General features: G+C 46.2%; 1 protein-coding gene across 1 annotated transcript in view; it reads left to right on the plus strand.

The window, feature by feature from the left end:
- The window catches only part of thsd7aa (thrombospondin, type I, domain containing 7Aa), a 140,950-nt gene that overhangs the window by 11,488 nt on the left and 115,593 nt on the right, over positions 1–13,869 (plus strand). Inside the window, exons 3-4 of the mRNA XM_061837720.1 lie at positions 4,460–4,708; positions 8,985–9,166. Of these exons, the coding sequence (XP_061693704.1) occupies positions 4,460–4,708; positions 8,985–9,166 (431 nt within the window). The remainder of the gene's footprint in view (positions 1–4,459; positions 4,709–8,984; positions 9,167–13,869) is intronic.

A 13,869-nucleotide genomic window follows, 5' to 3' on the forward strand; every position in this document is an offset into this window, starting at 1 on the left:
ATTGTTTATTATTGCATTCAGTTTAATCACATCTTCGGACATGACAATATTAAACAGAAATACTTCTCATCTTATATTTCTGCACATCCTGGTTTTATCCCTTAATGTCCACCCAAAAATGTAGTCATGTCTTTTTCCCAAGAGTTCGATATCCATGTTATCTTTTTTGGGAGGTGAAATGGCCTCGTTCTGTCTCAGAGTACTTGTTCTGCTTGGTAGAGGCCAATGAACAATAAGCATTACTCCCTTAGAAAATCAAGATTTACACAGTGCATTTCTTTGTCAATGTCAAAGAAAAGATCAGAAGACATTACACATACACATGCTTGTGGAAAAGTACAGCGAAGGTCAGAAGGAGCTACATTGTGTCTTTGTAGACCGAGAGAAAGCCGATGAAAGAGGAACCAAGAAAGCAACTGTGGTACTGCATGCGCAAGTCTGGTGTGGCAGAGAAATATGTTAGAATAAAAAAAGGACATGTATGAGGGCAGCAGAACAGCGGTGAGATGTGCTGTAAGTGTCAGAAAAATTCAAGGTATAGGTGGGACTTCATCAGGAGTCCGCGCTGAGCACGTTCCTGTTTGCGGAAGTAATGGATAGGCTGACAGATGAGGTTAGACTGGAATCCCTTTGGACTCAGATGATAGTCTGTTCTGCAGTGAAAGCAGGGAGCAGGCAGAGGAACAATTAGAAAGATGGAGGTACGCACGGGCTAGGAGAGGAATGAAGATTAGAAGATTATTAGTAAAACAGAATATATGAGAATGAATATGAGGGGCGGAGGAGGAAGAGGAGAGAAGAGATAGCAAGGGTGGAGAACTTCAAATACTTCGGGTCAACAATACAGAGGAATGGAGAGTGTGGTAAGGAAGGGAAGAAACGGATCCAAGCGGGGTGGAACAGTTGGCGGAAGGTGTCTGGTGTTTTATGTGACAGAAGAGCCTCCGCAAGGATGAAGGGCAAAATTTATCAAACAGTGGTGACGCCGGCGATGATGTACAGATTAAAGATGGTGGCAATGACGAGACAACAGGAACCACAGCTGGAGGTAGCAGAGATGAAGACGTTGAGGTTCTCGCTAGGAGTGCGCAGGTTGGATAGGATTCGAAATGAGGTCATTAGAGGGACAGCCAAAATTGGATGTTTTGGAGACAAGGTTAGAGAGAGAGCAGACTTAGATGGTTTGCGGATGCCCACAGGCAAGAGAGGGAGTATATTGGTCAAAGGGTGCTGAGGAAGGCGCTGCAAGGCAAAAGAGCGAGAAGAAGACCAAAGAAAAGTTTGATGGATGTTGTGAGGGAGGATATGAGGACACTGGGTGTTAGAGAGGAAGATGCACGAGATAGGCTTAGATGGAAAAAGACGACACACTGTCTCAACCCCTAACGGGACAACCCGAAAGGAAAAGACGAAGGACCTCAACAGATACAAAGGTGGTGTACGAGACTATATCAAATTCTGTATGGAAATGCTGTGTGTGATGAATAGCATCAGACTTTTTTTCCAAATCAGAAACCCTGGATGACCACCCAGGTCCGTTCACTTCTCAGGGCCCACGACACTGTCAGGTGACAGAGCACTTTACAGCACAGCTCACACTGAATTACAAAAGTTATCAAAAACACCAAAAAGGAGTACAAGAACTGTGGCAGGGTCTACAGAGCCTCATAAACCTCAGCGGCTGTGATGCGACATCAGAAGAGACAAGAGAGTAATTGGCAGAGGAGCTCACCAGCTTCTTTGCTTCCTTTAAATCATCTCAGCAATACGCAGCTGCTCTAGTGTTCCCCTGACCCTCACCAGGCTCTGGTAACTCTCCAGTTACTGTACAGAAGCATGATGTGAGGTGTGTGCTCCTGGCCATGAACCCCAGGAGGGCTGGTGTCCCGGACGGGCCACAGGCAGGGTGCTCAGATCATGTCCTCACCAGCTGTCCAGCCTCTTCTGAAAGATCTTCACCCTCTCATTGATTCAAGCAGTAATCTCCACTCGTTTGAAATCCACAACAATCATTCCCATCTCCCAAAAGAAATCTTTAACTAGCTTCAATGACTATTGCCCTGTTGCCCACACACCTGTCATTATTAAGTGCTTCGAGAGGCTGGTTCTCGAGTACAAAGACTGCTTGACAGTACGCAAATGCACACTAATTATGAATTAAAAACAAATGATTCAAAATCCAACCCACCATGGCCACCTTTCAGAATGTCTGAAAGGTGCCACCGCAATGAAGTGGAAATGGTCTTTGCAGGTTGAAAAACAAGTCTGCTGATGCTGATTTTATTTTATTTATTTATTTTTCACGCCAGAATTTATGCTGACATCCAGTCATCAGCCTAACATGGGAAGTAGTGTCAGTGAGCATACAGTATATATGATCCAGGTGTCTAACACATCTGGTCAATTGCATAACGAGCTTTCAAAATGTAATATTGGATGTAAAGTTTGAGGGCAAGATCTTGTTGAATGCTGGATTAAATATGTCCATGAATATAATATTCAGTATAAAAGTAATGGGTGGCACAGTGGACTGCTGGAAAGCGTTGGCCAGTTCTGAGGTCCCGAGTTTGCATGTTCTCCCTGTGCCTGGGTGGGTTTTCTCCAGACACAACGGTTTCCTCCCCCATCCCAAAAACATGCAACATTAATTGGACACTCTAAATTTCCCCAAGGCTGTTTGTCTCTATGTGCCCTGCGATTGGCTGACAACCAGTTCAGGGTCTACCCCGCTTCCTGCCCGTTGACAGCTGGGATAGGCTCCAGCACTCCCTGTGACCCTTGTGCGCATAAGTGAGTGAGAAAATGGATGGATGGATGGATAACAATAATGTGGAGAAAAGGTTTGTAAGCATAGTAAATAAGCCAAGAACCTTTAGGCACAGCATCAAACATGTTACAGTACATTCCATATGTATCTACTATAGACGTCTGTGTGTTGAGTTGTGTCACTGAATACAAATATGTTAGTGTTGTTTTGGTGAATGACCAATCAGACAATCAAGACATAAGGAAACTTCTTACAAAAAGGAATTCTTTAGTTCGGCAATTTAGATGCTTTTATACATTTTTGAAGGTTCAAGTTAAAGCATTTTGCATACTATTGTATTTGTTACAGTTGGGGTTTGTGAAATCAAGGAAGGCAAAGCAAAACGCGGAAGACCCATGTATAAGGAAGTCGGGAGGCGAGACAGGACTCTCAGAGTCTCAAAAAAAGAGTATTTAGTTTCCAACGAAGGCAAATTATACAAAGTTCCTGAACTAATAAACAAAGTAACAAATAAACACTGACAACCTAAATTGGAAACAAAATATGACTGGTGACTCGGATGCAACACAGATGAACAATGACACATATCTTGACACTAAGAGGGACATGGACAAGGACTCTCACAATGGACCAACAAGAACTGAAAGAAACCAATACAGATTGATGAGACAAAGAGACATGAGTGGGTGAAGGGAGCTGGCTGGTCGAAACAAGATAGAAGGCTAACGAGAACAAGTGGACACAACTAACAGAATGAGCACACAAGACATGGAAAATATGGAAGACAGGAAAACATGAAACAAAACAAAACAACTCAAACCAAAACATAGACCATAAAAGTATTTTTCTTTTCTATGGTCATGTTTATAAAAGCTACAAAATAAATTTTAAAAAGTTGTCGACAATATAATTTGGAAAACTTTTTTTTTTACTTGCAGTGTTGTTGGTCTTGGATCTTGCCATCTTAACTCTCAAGAATCACAGAAAACGGTTGTTTGAACAATTGCTGCTGTCATATTGACAGCATGATCGTAATTATGGAAGCTGCCGGTGCTGTGTGAATGCATAGTTCGGTCATAGCATGTTCCACTTCAGTGAGTTATCTCTGAAAGTGACAGACTAGTATATTTTGCCCACACGTGTAGGTATCTGATGAGGCAGTCTACAAGGAAGCCATTGTGAAAGTGGAGACAGTGGATATCATAATACTAAGAACTTCGATGTCATTGCTGTAGTATGTTGTGAATAATTTTCTCATTTAAGTGTAATTGATCATCATATTTCAGTGGTTTTCAAACTGGGAGGGATCATGAAAGGGAGGAGCGCGGAGAGTTTCAGCCCCCCCCCCTCCCCCCAGTTTATAATTATCAGCGTTACCATTCTTACTATCACCTGCCCCATCCCCCCTTCACAATTTTTTGTGGTACAAATGCTCCAATTTTACAATTTTTTGTGCCCCCCACCACCCGTCCCTGTCGGAAAATATTTTAAAGTGGTGGTGCGTTAAAAAAGTTCATCTCCAAAAAGGGGAGCTCGCACAAAAAAGTAATATTTGGTCAGCATTTATCCCCACATTTGGTGATGTTAAGTAGGTTACGTAGTAGGTGTTTGTGAAAATTAATCTTTCAACCTAATCTGTACTTGTTCAAGAATCCATGTTTTACGATGCTGTTTTGCTTCTGTCATTTCCAGCTTATGCTCTAATGAAGCGGTGCCAGTGACCTACCAAGCCTGTGTTGTCACTAAAGACTGTGATGTGACCGACTGGTCTGAATGGTCACATTGCTCCAAGGAGTGCTATGACCCAAATGGGCCTAAGGGTGAACAGACCCGCACAAGAAAAGTGAGTCAGTTCCCCACTGGAGGAGGAGCCGAGTGCCCTGAGCTGGAGGAGAAACAGCCATGTAGTCCTCAGGGAGAAACAGTGGCACCCTGTATTGTGTAAGTTTCTAGGCTTTGTTGAAACATGCGGATGACTAAAAAAAGGAGGATGAAAAACAAAGAAATGCATCACTTCACTCCATTGTTTTCACTTCGCTTGACAGTTCAACCTTGTTAGACACCTGCCCTCCACAGAGTGACATTATATGGTCATTATCAGTGTTTGTAGAGTAGCTAATTACATTTAATGAGAATATGTAATTTAATTACACTTCAAACCATTAAATTACTGGGAGAAAATGTGTTATCAAATTACCGTTGCTTTGGGAAGTTTCCAAGATTACGATTTTTAGTAATTGAGGAACTGATTTTTTTTTCATACCACCGTCTTTGTTAAGAAGGTCCTTGTAGTATAGTATTTTCAGAATAACTGAAACCTATTCTCAATCAGTATCAGTATCAATATAATCAGCTCTGCCTTTTCAGGTGGCCCCTCCTTGGCTTTGAAGGCACAGAAATTTTGATCAGCCCCCAAGTTTTCTAATAAAGGTTCAGTGCATTTCTTTATCAAAATTGTTTTGATGGAGAAATATAAATATTTAAGTATATATAATATGGGCGTCACAGTGGCCGAGCTGGAAATCGTTGGCCTCACAGTTCTAAGGACCGGGGTTCAATCCCAGCCCTTCCTGTGTGGAGTTTGCATGTTCTCACTCTCCGTGCCTGCGGTTTCCTCCCACATCACAAAATAATGCAACATTAATTGGACACTCTAAATTGCCCGTAGGTGGGATTGTGAGTGCAGCTGTTTGTCTGTATGTGCTCTGCGATTGACTGGAAACCAGTCCAGGGTGTACCCTGGCTCCTGCCCATTGACAGCTGGGATAGGCTCCAGCACTCCCGTGACCCTTGTGAGGATAAGCTGCTCAGAAAATGGATGAATGCACATATATAATATATACATAAAAATTAAACGTAGATATTAAAACATTTTATTGAGTTGGTAAAATTACTTGAAATGACAGAAGTGAAAGTGTAGGATTTTCGACCTGGCTCAGGACTTGGCTATCTCAATTTAGAAGTAAACATGAAACTTGAGGGCAAGGATAACTTGATCCTACCTCTGGGATATTTAGGTTAAGAAAAGGTTGACTTGAGGGTGTTTTTCTTTTTTTTTTTTTTTTAAATATGGATAACTCTCGTTGAATTGACCATAACACGTCAGCAGTAGCCATCAGAATCAATTTTACAGCATTATTTTGGATAGACATGGGGTCCATAACACAACCAACTAAAGGCTCCAAACACAATTGTTTCCTTGAAGGCTTTTGTAAGACACGGGTTATAAGAGATGGGAACCTCTTTCATATGGACTCTTTCATCGGCGATCTCAAATGAATGCCATAATCAGGAGAAAGAGCAGGAGCAGGTGCAGGGTTTACTATTCCGACCTTAGGGTGGGAGCAGCCATGTATAATTGACTTCTGACTTCTAATATTTCACCCACCAGACACAATTACTTGAGTGAATAGCCACGGCAACCACCTCGTTTCACTATAACAAAATGCAGTCTTTCAGTTCTTAGCTTACAATGAAACATTAAGTGTTAGTCCTGAGGGTTTTCTGTTAACACACCTCAACTTCAATAAAAAAAGAGGCCTAAATAGCTCCGACCCATCATAGGTTACTGAAAATGGGAACAATCTGTTCTAGAGGTGGGGTAAAAAGTCCTGAGAGAAATACAGTCAATGTCTGCAACGTTTGTGAGACAAGGATCCAACCACATATCCCCTTTCATTTGACAGATACCATTCCCTCGGTAAAATGTTTGTTATTTTTTTCCCTGGAACTACTACAGCAGCAGCCCTATGGACCCACAACCCCGTGCAATCTGTAGGCCAGTTCAATGCCCAGATACGTACAGAGGATTGGGTCAGGAAAGGCATCCGGCTTAAAATTTTGCCAAAACAAATATGAGCGTTCATCGAAAGAATCCTACACCAAGTTGGTCATGGCCCGGGTTAACAATGCCCAGCCTTGGCACCGTTAACCTGCAGAGTGTCAGTGGAAATTAAGATAATGTGGGTCGAAGATGAAGAAGAGGAGGAAAGCAGATTCACCGGCAGAAGAAGAATTTTGGGACTGTGACAGAAAAAGCTCAGGAGACATGATGCTTAGGAGAAAGGTTGATATAATGTGCATCCAAGAGAGCAGGTGGAAAGGTATTCATGCGAGAAGTTTAGGGGAAGGGTTTAAATTATTTTACCATTACCAGTTGATGGAAGAGAGGCGGTACGGTTGTTCAGTTCGAAGTGTTGGCCTCACAGTTCCGAGGTCCCGGGTTCAATCCCGGGCCTCCCTGTGTGGAGTTTGCATATTCTCCTCGTGCCTGCTGGGGTTTTCTCCAGGCACTCCAGTTTACTCTCACATCCCAAAACATGCAACGTTAATTGGACACTCTAAATTGCTCCTCGGTGTGATTGTGAGTGTGGCTGTTTGTCTTGATGTGCCCTGTGATTGGCTGGCAACCAGTTCAGGGTGTACCCTTCCTGCTGCCCATTGATAGCTGGGATAGGCTTCAGCACCCCCGTGACCCTCGTGAGGATAAGCGGCTAAGAAAATGGATGGATGGATGATGGATGGATGGAAGAGAAATGGAGTAGGGGTTATTTTAAAGGAAAAGCTGGCCACAAAGGTCTTGGAGGTGAAAAAAGTATGAGATTGAGTGATGAAAACTTGAATGTGAGCATGTTATGTATAATGTGACTAGCGGCTATGACCCAGAGGTAGGATGTGACCTAGATTTGAAAGACAAATTCTGGAAGGAACTAGACAAAGTAGTTCTGAGCATCCCAACACAGAAAGAGTTGTGATTGGTGCAGCTTGTAATGGACATGTTGGTGAGGGAAACAGGGGTGATGAAGAAGTGATGGGTAAGTACTGCCTCCAGGAAAATTGAGGGTGTTATGTATAATGTAATTAGCGGCTATGCCGCACAGGTAGGATCTGACCTGGAGTTTAGAGAGAAAATCCGGAAGGAACTAGATGAAGTATTTCTGAGCAGCCAAGACAGAGAGAGAGTTGTGATTGGTGCAGATTGTAATGGACACATTGGTGAAGGAAACAGGGGCGATGAAGAAATGATGATAGTAAGTACGGCATCCAAGAAAGGAACTCTGAGGGAAAAATAGTGGTGGAATTTGCAAAATTGATGGAAATGGCAGAAGTGAAAACCTTTTTCCAGAAGCGGCAGGGACATAGAGTGACCTCCAAGAGCAGAGTTAGAAGCATGCAGGGAGATTACATTTTGTGCAAACGATGTAATCTGAAGCAGGTTATGACTGTAAAGTAGTGGTAGGAGAGAGTGTAGCTTGACAGCATAGGATTGTGGTGTGTAGGATGACTCTGGTGTGGGGTAGGAAGATTAAGAAGACACAGGTAGAGCAGATAATCATGTGGTGGAACCTGAGAAAGGAAGACTGTTGTGTGGCCTTTCGGAAAGACGTGAGACAGGGTCTCGGTGTACAGGAGGAGCTCTCGGAAGACTGGAGTAGTACAACCAAGGTGATCAGAGAGACAGGCAGGAGAGTACTTGGTGTGTCTTCTGGTCTGGAAGGGGAGAAGGAGACTAGGTGGTGGGACCCCAAAATACAGGAAGCCATACAAGGAAAGAGGTTTGTGAAGAAGAAGTGGGACAGTGAGAGGACTAAGGAGAGGAGAAAGGAATACATTGAGATGCAACATAGGGGAAAGGGAGATGTAGCTAATGCATAGTGGCATATGATGATATGAACACCAGGTTGGACATGAAAGAAAGAGAAAAGGATCTCTCCAGGTTAGCCAGAGAGAGGGATAGAGATGGGAAGGATGTGTAGCAGGTAAGGATGATTAAGGATAGAGATTGAAATGTGTTGACTGGTACCAGTAGTGTCCTAAATAGATTTAAAGAAGACTTTGAAAAGTTGATGAATGAAGAAAATGAGAGAGAAGGAAGAGTAGAAGAGGCAAGTGTGAAGGACTCGGAAGTGGCAATGATTAGTAAGGGGTAAGTTAGGAAAGCACCAAATAGGATGAAAAATGGAAAGGCAGTTGTTCCTGTTGACATACCTGTGGAGGTATGGAAACAATTTGGAGAGGTAATCAGTAACCAAATGATTTAATATAAAATATTCCTGTTTGATATTTCTGTTGATTAAAACTGTACACTTTTGTTTTGGTCTTTTTTTAATTTGATTTCTTTACCTAAATAGATTTCTCAAGATAATTCAACGTTCGTACTTAATCTTACAGGGGTGTCAATCACAGTTAACCGTCTTCTATCTATATCTTTCCACAGTTACAATTGGAAGACCACTGAGTGGACGGAGTGCAGGGTGGACATGCTTCTGAGTCAACAGGACCGTCGCAGAGGAAACCAGACTGGGTTGTGTGGAGGTGGGATTCAGACTCGGGATGTTTACTGTGTCCTGGCCAATGCAGACACGACACCCAATCTCAGTTCTCTCAAAATCAAAGAAGGTATGCTGCTACTTTCATAGAATGCCAATTCCATTCCACAAGTGCATATTCTCTCGTGCTTAATCTATGCAAGAAGGACAAACTGCATTTTGTTTTTTCCTTTACCTTACACTACTTTAATTCACAAGCTGACCAGCAACACCACTGTGACCAGTAGCACAGTATTAGGATATCCAATAGAAGTGCTAAATGTAATATTTAATGTTGAGAAAGATCAAAATGTTCACTATTGATTGAGACTGTCTGGCATGTAATTTCATGAAATGTATGTTCCCACGTCTCAAATTCTTATATATTGTTGCACAAGTTTCGCATTTTAATGTTAAAGATGATTGAACAAAGTCAGGTATCAGACAAAGATAACCCACGTAAAAATATGTCTAATATAATTTTAAATGGACGGCACGGCGAGGCAGCTGTAAAATGTTGGCCTCACAATTCTGAGGTTCAGGGTTCAATTCCGGCACCGGCTGTGTGGTGTTTGCATGTTCTCCTCGTCCCTGCGTGGGTTTTCTCCGGGCACTCCAGTTTCCTCCCATATCTTAAAAATATGCATTGATTGGACACTCTAAATTGCCCCTAGGTGTGATTGTGAGTGCGACTGTTGTCTGTCTTCATGTGTTCTGTGATTGGCTGCCAACCACTTCAGGGTGTACCCTGCCTCCTGTGTATTGACATCTGGGATAGGCTCCAGCACTCCCTGTGACCCTTGTGAGGATAGGCGGCTCAGAAAATGAATGGATGTATAATTTTAAATGGTGGTTTTTATTTCATAAGGTGGGGAAAATATGCAACACGACCCTGCCCTATGTGGAAAAAGTAATTTCCCCCTCATCCAAATAAGTGGTTTGCCATGTTCAGCAGGCAACCATTAAAATCAAGCCTTTTCTAAATCTAGTAATCTGTCTTTCTGTCGTGCCCCTGGCATCCTCCCTAGGCTGGGCGTGGCCATCCAATTAGTCGGCACACACCTGCACCCTGTTTCGGGTGATTACACCCGGTACTTATAGGACACGGGGGACAACTCGTCCTCCACCAGATCGTTGATTCTCATGCCTCGTTCCCGCATTCCCCAAGACCTGACCTATCGTGTACCGAACCTCGCCTGTCCCTGACTATCCTAGTAAGCCTGCCTCTTCTGATACTGCTGCTTTTCCTGACTGACTTGCTGATCATTGACCACGGACCGAATAAAGGCTTTCTGTACACTACCTGCTTGCTTCTGGAGTAGTGCATTTGGGTCCGCCCTTGAGCCTCGACCGTGACATATGGCCAAAACATGGACCCAGCCGACTCTGAGGCCATCCGCCACTCGCTGCAAATCCAGGGCAAACGCCTGGTTGAGCAGGAGGCTGCTCTCTAGGTAACAAATCAATGTCCCCATGAGATCTGTGCCTGGCTGGAACCGTGGCTACCATCCCAAGCTAGCGCGGCTGCTACGCCAACGATGGTCACTCCGCCTGTCGCGCCGAGCCCAGCCGTTCCGCTTGTTACAGAGCCCTCCCATGCCAGCATAACTCCGCTCTCCCTACCGGAACGTTTCTCAGGCGGCTCAGGCAACGTCAAGCCCTTCTTTGTACAGTGCGACCTCCATTTCGAACTGCAGGTGTCTGCTTTCCCCACGGACCGCTACCGGATTGCCTTCGTCATTTCCCACATGACAGGAAGGGCGGAAGCGTGGGCCACAGCAGAATGCAGTCGCAACTCGGAGATCTGCCGTTCATGGACGACGTTCGTCTGCGCCTCACCCAAGTATTCCAGTAAGTGGCTCCGGAACGCAAGGCGGCGGCCTCACTCATGACAATTCGCCAAGGCCGTCGCCGCGTGTCAGACTACACTATCGAATTCCGGATCCAGGCCGCCGAGAGCCGGTGGAACGAGGAGGCTCTCCATGACTCCTTCTACCAGGGACTTTCCCCACAGATCCGTGGTCACCTCATTGCCGTGGATCTTCCGCCTTCGCTGGATGCCCTCATCGCACTGGCCCTCAAGGTGGATCAGCGCTTGGCCGTGCAGGGGCATTACCGAGGAGGAGACGGAGAGGCTCAGTCCGGTCGCTTCCCGGCCGCCCATGCTGCTTACTATGTTGGAACCCATCCAAGTGGATATGCTCAGAGGCAACGAGAAGGGCGTTGTTTCTACTGTGGTCATCTTGGACACTTAATCGCCCGCTGCCTGGTTCGACCGAAGTGCTCCGACCTTAGGATCTCTACGCTGTTGAGTGTGCGGTATACTTTCGCTGAGTCAGGGTGGTCGCTTTTGCACCTCACCGTAGGAACGGACTCTCACTCATGCCTAGTGACCGCGTTCATTGACTCCGGTTCAGACGCTAACCTAATAAATCCCCGCGTGGTCGAAGCGTTGCGTGCGGCGACCTTCCCCACACAGCGTCTTCGTATTGCTTATGCCGCCAACGGCAAGTTCCTCTGCTGGGTTACACACCGCACACAAACCTTATGTATGGGCTTTCCGGACATGCACACGGAGAGCATTAGTTTCCACATTTTTAACTCTAACAGCAGTGATATAATCCTGGGGAGCCCGTGGCTCAAGAGACACAACCCCCACATTGAGTGGGTCATGGATTGGATAATGACATGGGATGAGGACTGTCACAAGCAGTGTCTCGCCACTCGGGAGGCCGGAAGGATTCAAGTTGCTGAACTGAGTACTGCTTCCGAATTAGCCATGGTGCCCTCTTGCTACCAAGATTTTTTTCTGAGTCCAAGGCAAAATCTCTGCCGCCGCATCGGCCTTATGACTGTGCTATCAAACTCCTCCCAGGCACCTCACCTCCCAGAGGGAAACTGTTCTTATTGACAGGACCGGAGCACCAGGCAATGAGGGAGTACGTCGAGGAGTCGCTGGCAACCGGACTCATTTGCCCGTTGTCCTCACCAGCCGGTGCAGGGTTTTTTTGCGTTAAGAAGAAGGATTCCATTTTACGACACTGCATCGACTACCGAGGATTGAATGACATCACGGTCAAGAACAGGTACCCCTTGCCCTTAATTGCTACGGCATTTGAACTCCTCCAAGGAGCCTGGATCTTCACCAAGCTGGACTTGCGCAGCGCGTATCTGGTGCGGATCCGGGAAGGCGACGAATGGAAGACAGCTTTCAACACTCCCACGGGGCATTACGAGTATCTTGTTATGCCCTTCCGACTGACCAATGCCCCGGCCGTCTTCCAAAACTTCATTTATGAGGTGCTTCGAGAGTTCCTGAACAAAAACGTATTTGTATACCTTGCCGACATTCTTATCTTTTCTGCAGACCTGACCTCCCATATCTGACAGGTCAGAGAGGTGCTCCAGCATCTCTTGCAGCACCAGCTGTTCATGGAATGGGAGAAGTGCGAGTTCCACCGAGCATCCGTGTCCTTTCTGGGGTTCATCCTGGCAGAAGGGGAGATACGGATGGATCCCGGGAAGATCGACGTGGTGCTTCGGTGGCCCTCCCCCGCCAGCAGGATGGACGTGCAGAGGTTCATTGGCTTCGCAAATTTCAACAGACAGTTCATTCGGAACCTCAGCGCTGTGGCTGCTCCTCTGCACACCCTCACCTCTCTGCACAACATTTTCAAATGGTCCAGGACCTGCCAGGAGGCCTTCAATAAACTTAAGGCAAGTTTCACCACTGCACCCGTCCTCATTATGCCGGATCCAGATCGCCAGTTCGTGGTGGAGTTGGACGCGTTGGACTCGGGAATCGGAGCCGTTTTGTCGCAGTGGAATCCCAAATACGGAAGGATCCACCCGCAGAGAGAAACTACAATGTGGGGGATCGCGAACTACTCGTGGTCAAGACGGTTATGGAGGAGTGGCGGCACTGGCTGGAGGGCTCAAAACTACCGTTCGTGGTCCTCACCGACCACAAAAACCTAGAGTACCTGAGGACCGCGAAGTGGTTGAACGCCCGCCAGGCCAGGCGGGCTCTCTTCTTCAACCGCTTCCACTTCACTCTCCTTCCGCCCAGGTTCCAAGAATGGCAAGCCAGATGCCCTCTCATGGATCCACGAGGGGGAGCACACTGAGTCAGTAGCGGCTCCTATCCTGCTAGAGGCGTGCTTTGTGTCCGGCTTCACCTGGGTGGTCGAGTCGCGGGTGAAAGAGGCCTGGGAGAGACACCGCCGCCCGCAGATTGTCCGTCTGATCGCCTGATCGTCGTTCTATCACTTCGGGGAGACATTGTCAATTGGGCCCATTCGAACAAGACGGTCTGCCACCAGGGTATGGCAACAACTCGTTCTGTGGTCGAACAGAGATTCTGGTGGCCCAACCTCAGCAAAGACGTGAAGGAATTCGTCAATCCCTGCCCGGTGTGTGCGGCCAATAAGACGTCCTGTTTACGACCGGTGGGAGATTTGCGGCCTCTTTCCCCCCGTGGTCACACATCGCATTGGACTTCGTCACCGGCCTACCGCCCTCTCAGGGAAACACAGTTGTGCTGTCTGTAGTGGACCGATTCTCCAAGATGGTTGACTTCGTGCCATTTCCGAAGATCCCGTCGGCCAAGCAGACAGCCCAGCTGCTGTTGGACAAGGTCGTGCACTACCACGGTTTCCCCCGGGACATCGTCTCGGACAGAGGCCCGCAATTCAGCATCCGGTTCTGGAAGGAATGCTGCACCCTCATTGGCGCTTCGGCTAGTCTAACTTCGGGCCATCATCCGGAGTCTAACGGCCAAACAGAGAGGGTAAA

The sequence above is a fragment of the Syngnathoides biaculeatus genome, chromosome 1 (genome assembly GCF_019802595.1).
Source record: "Syngnathoides biaculeatus isolate LvHL_M chromosome 1, ASM1980259v1, whole genome shotgun sequence".
In the NCBI taxonomy this organism is placed as follows: domain Eukaryota; kingdom Metazoa; phylum Chordata; class Actinopteri; order Syngnathiformes; family Syngnathidae; genus Syngnathoides; species Syngnathoides biaculeatus.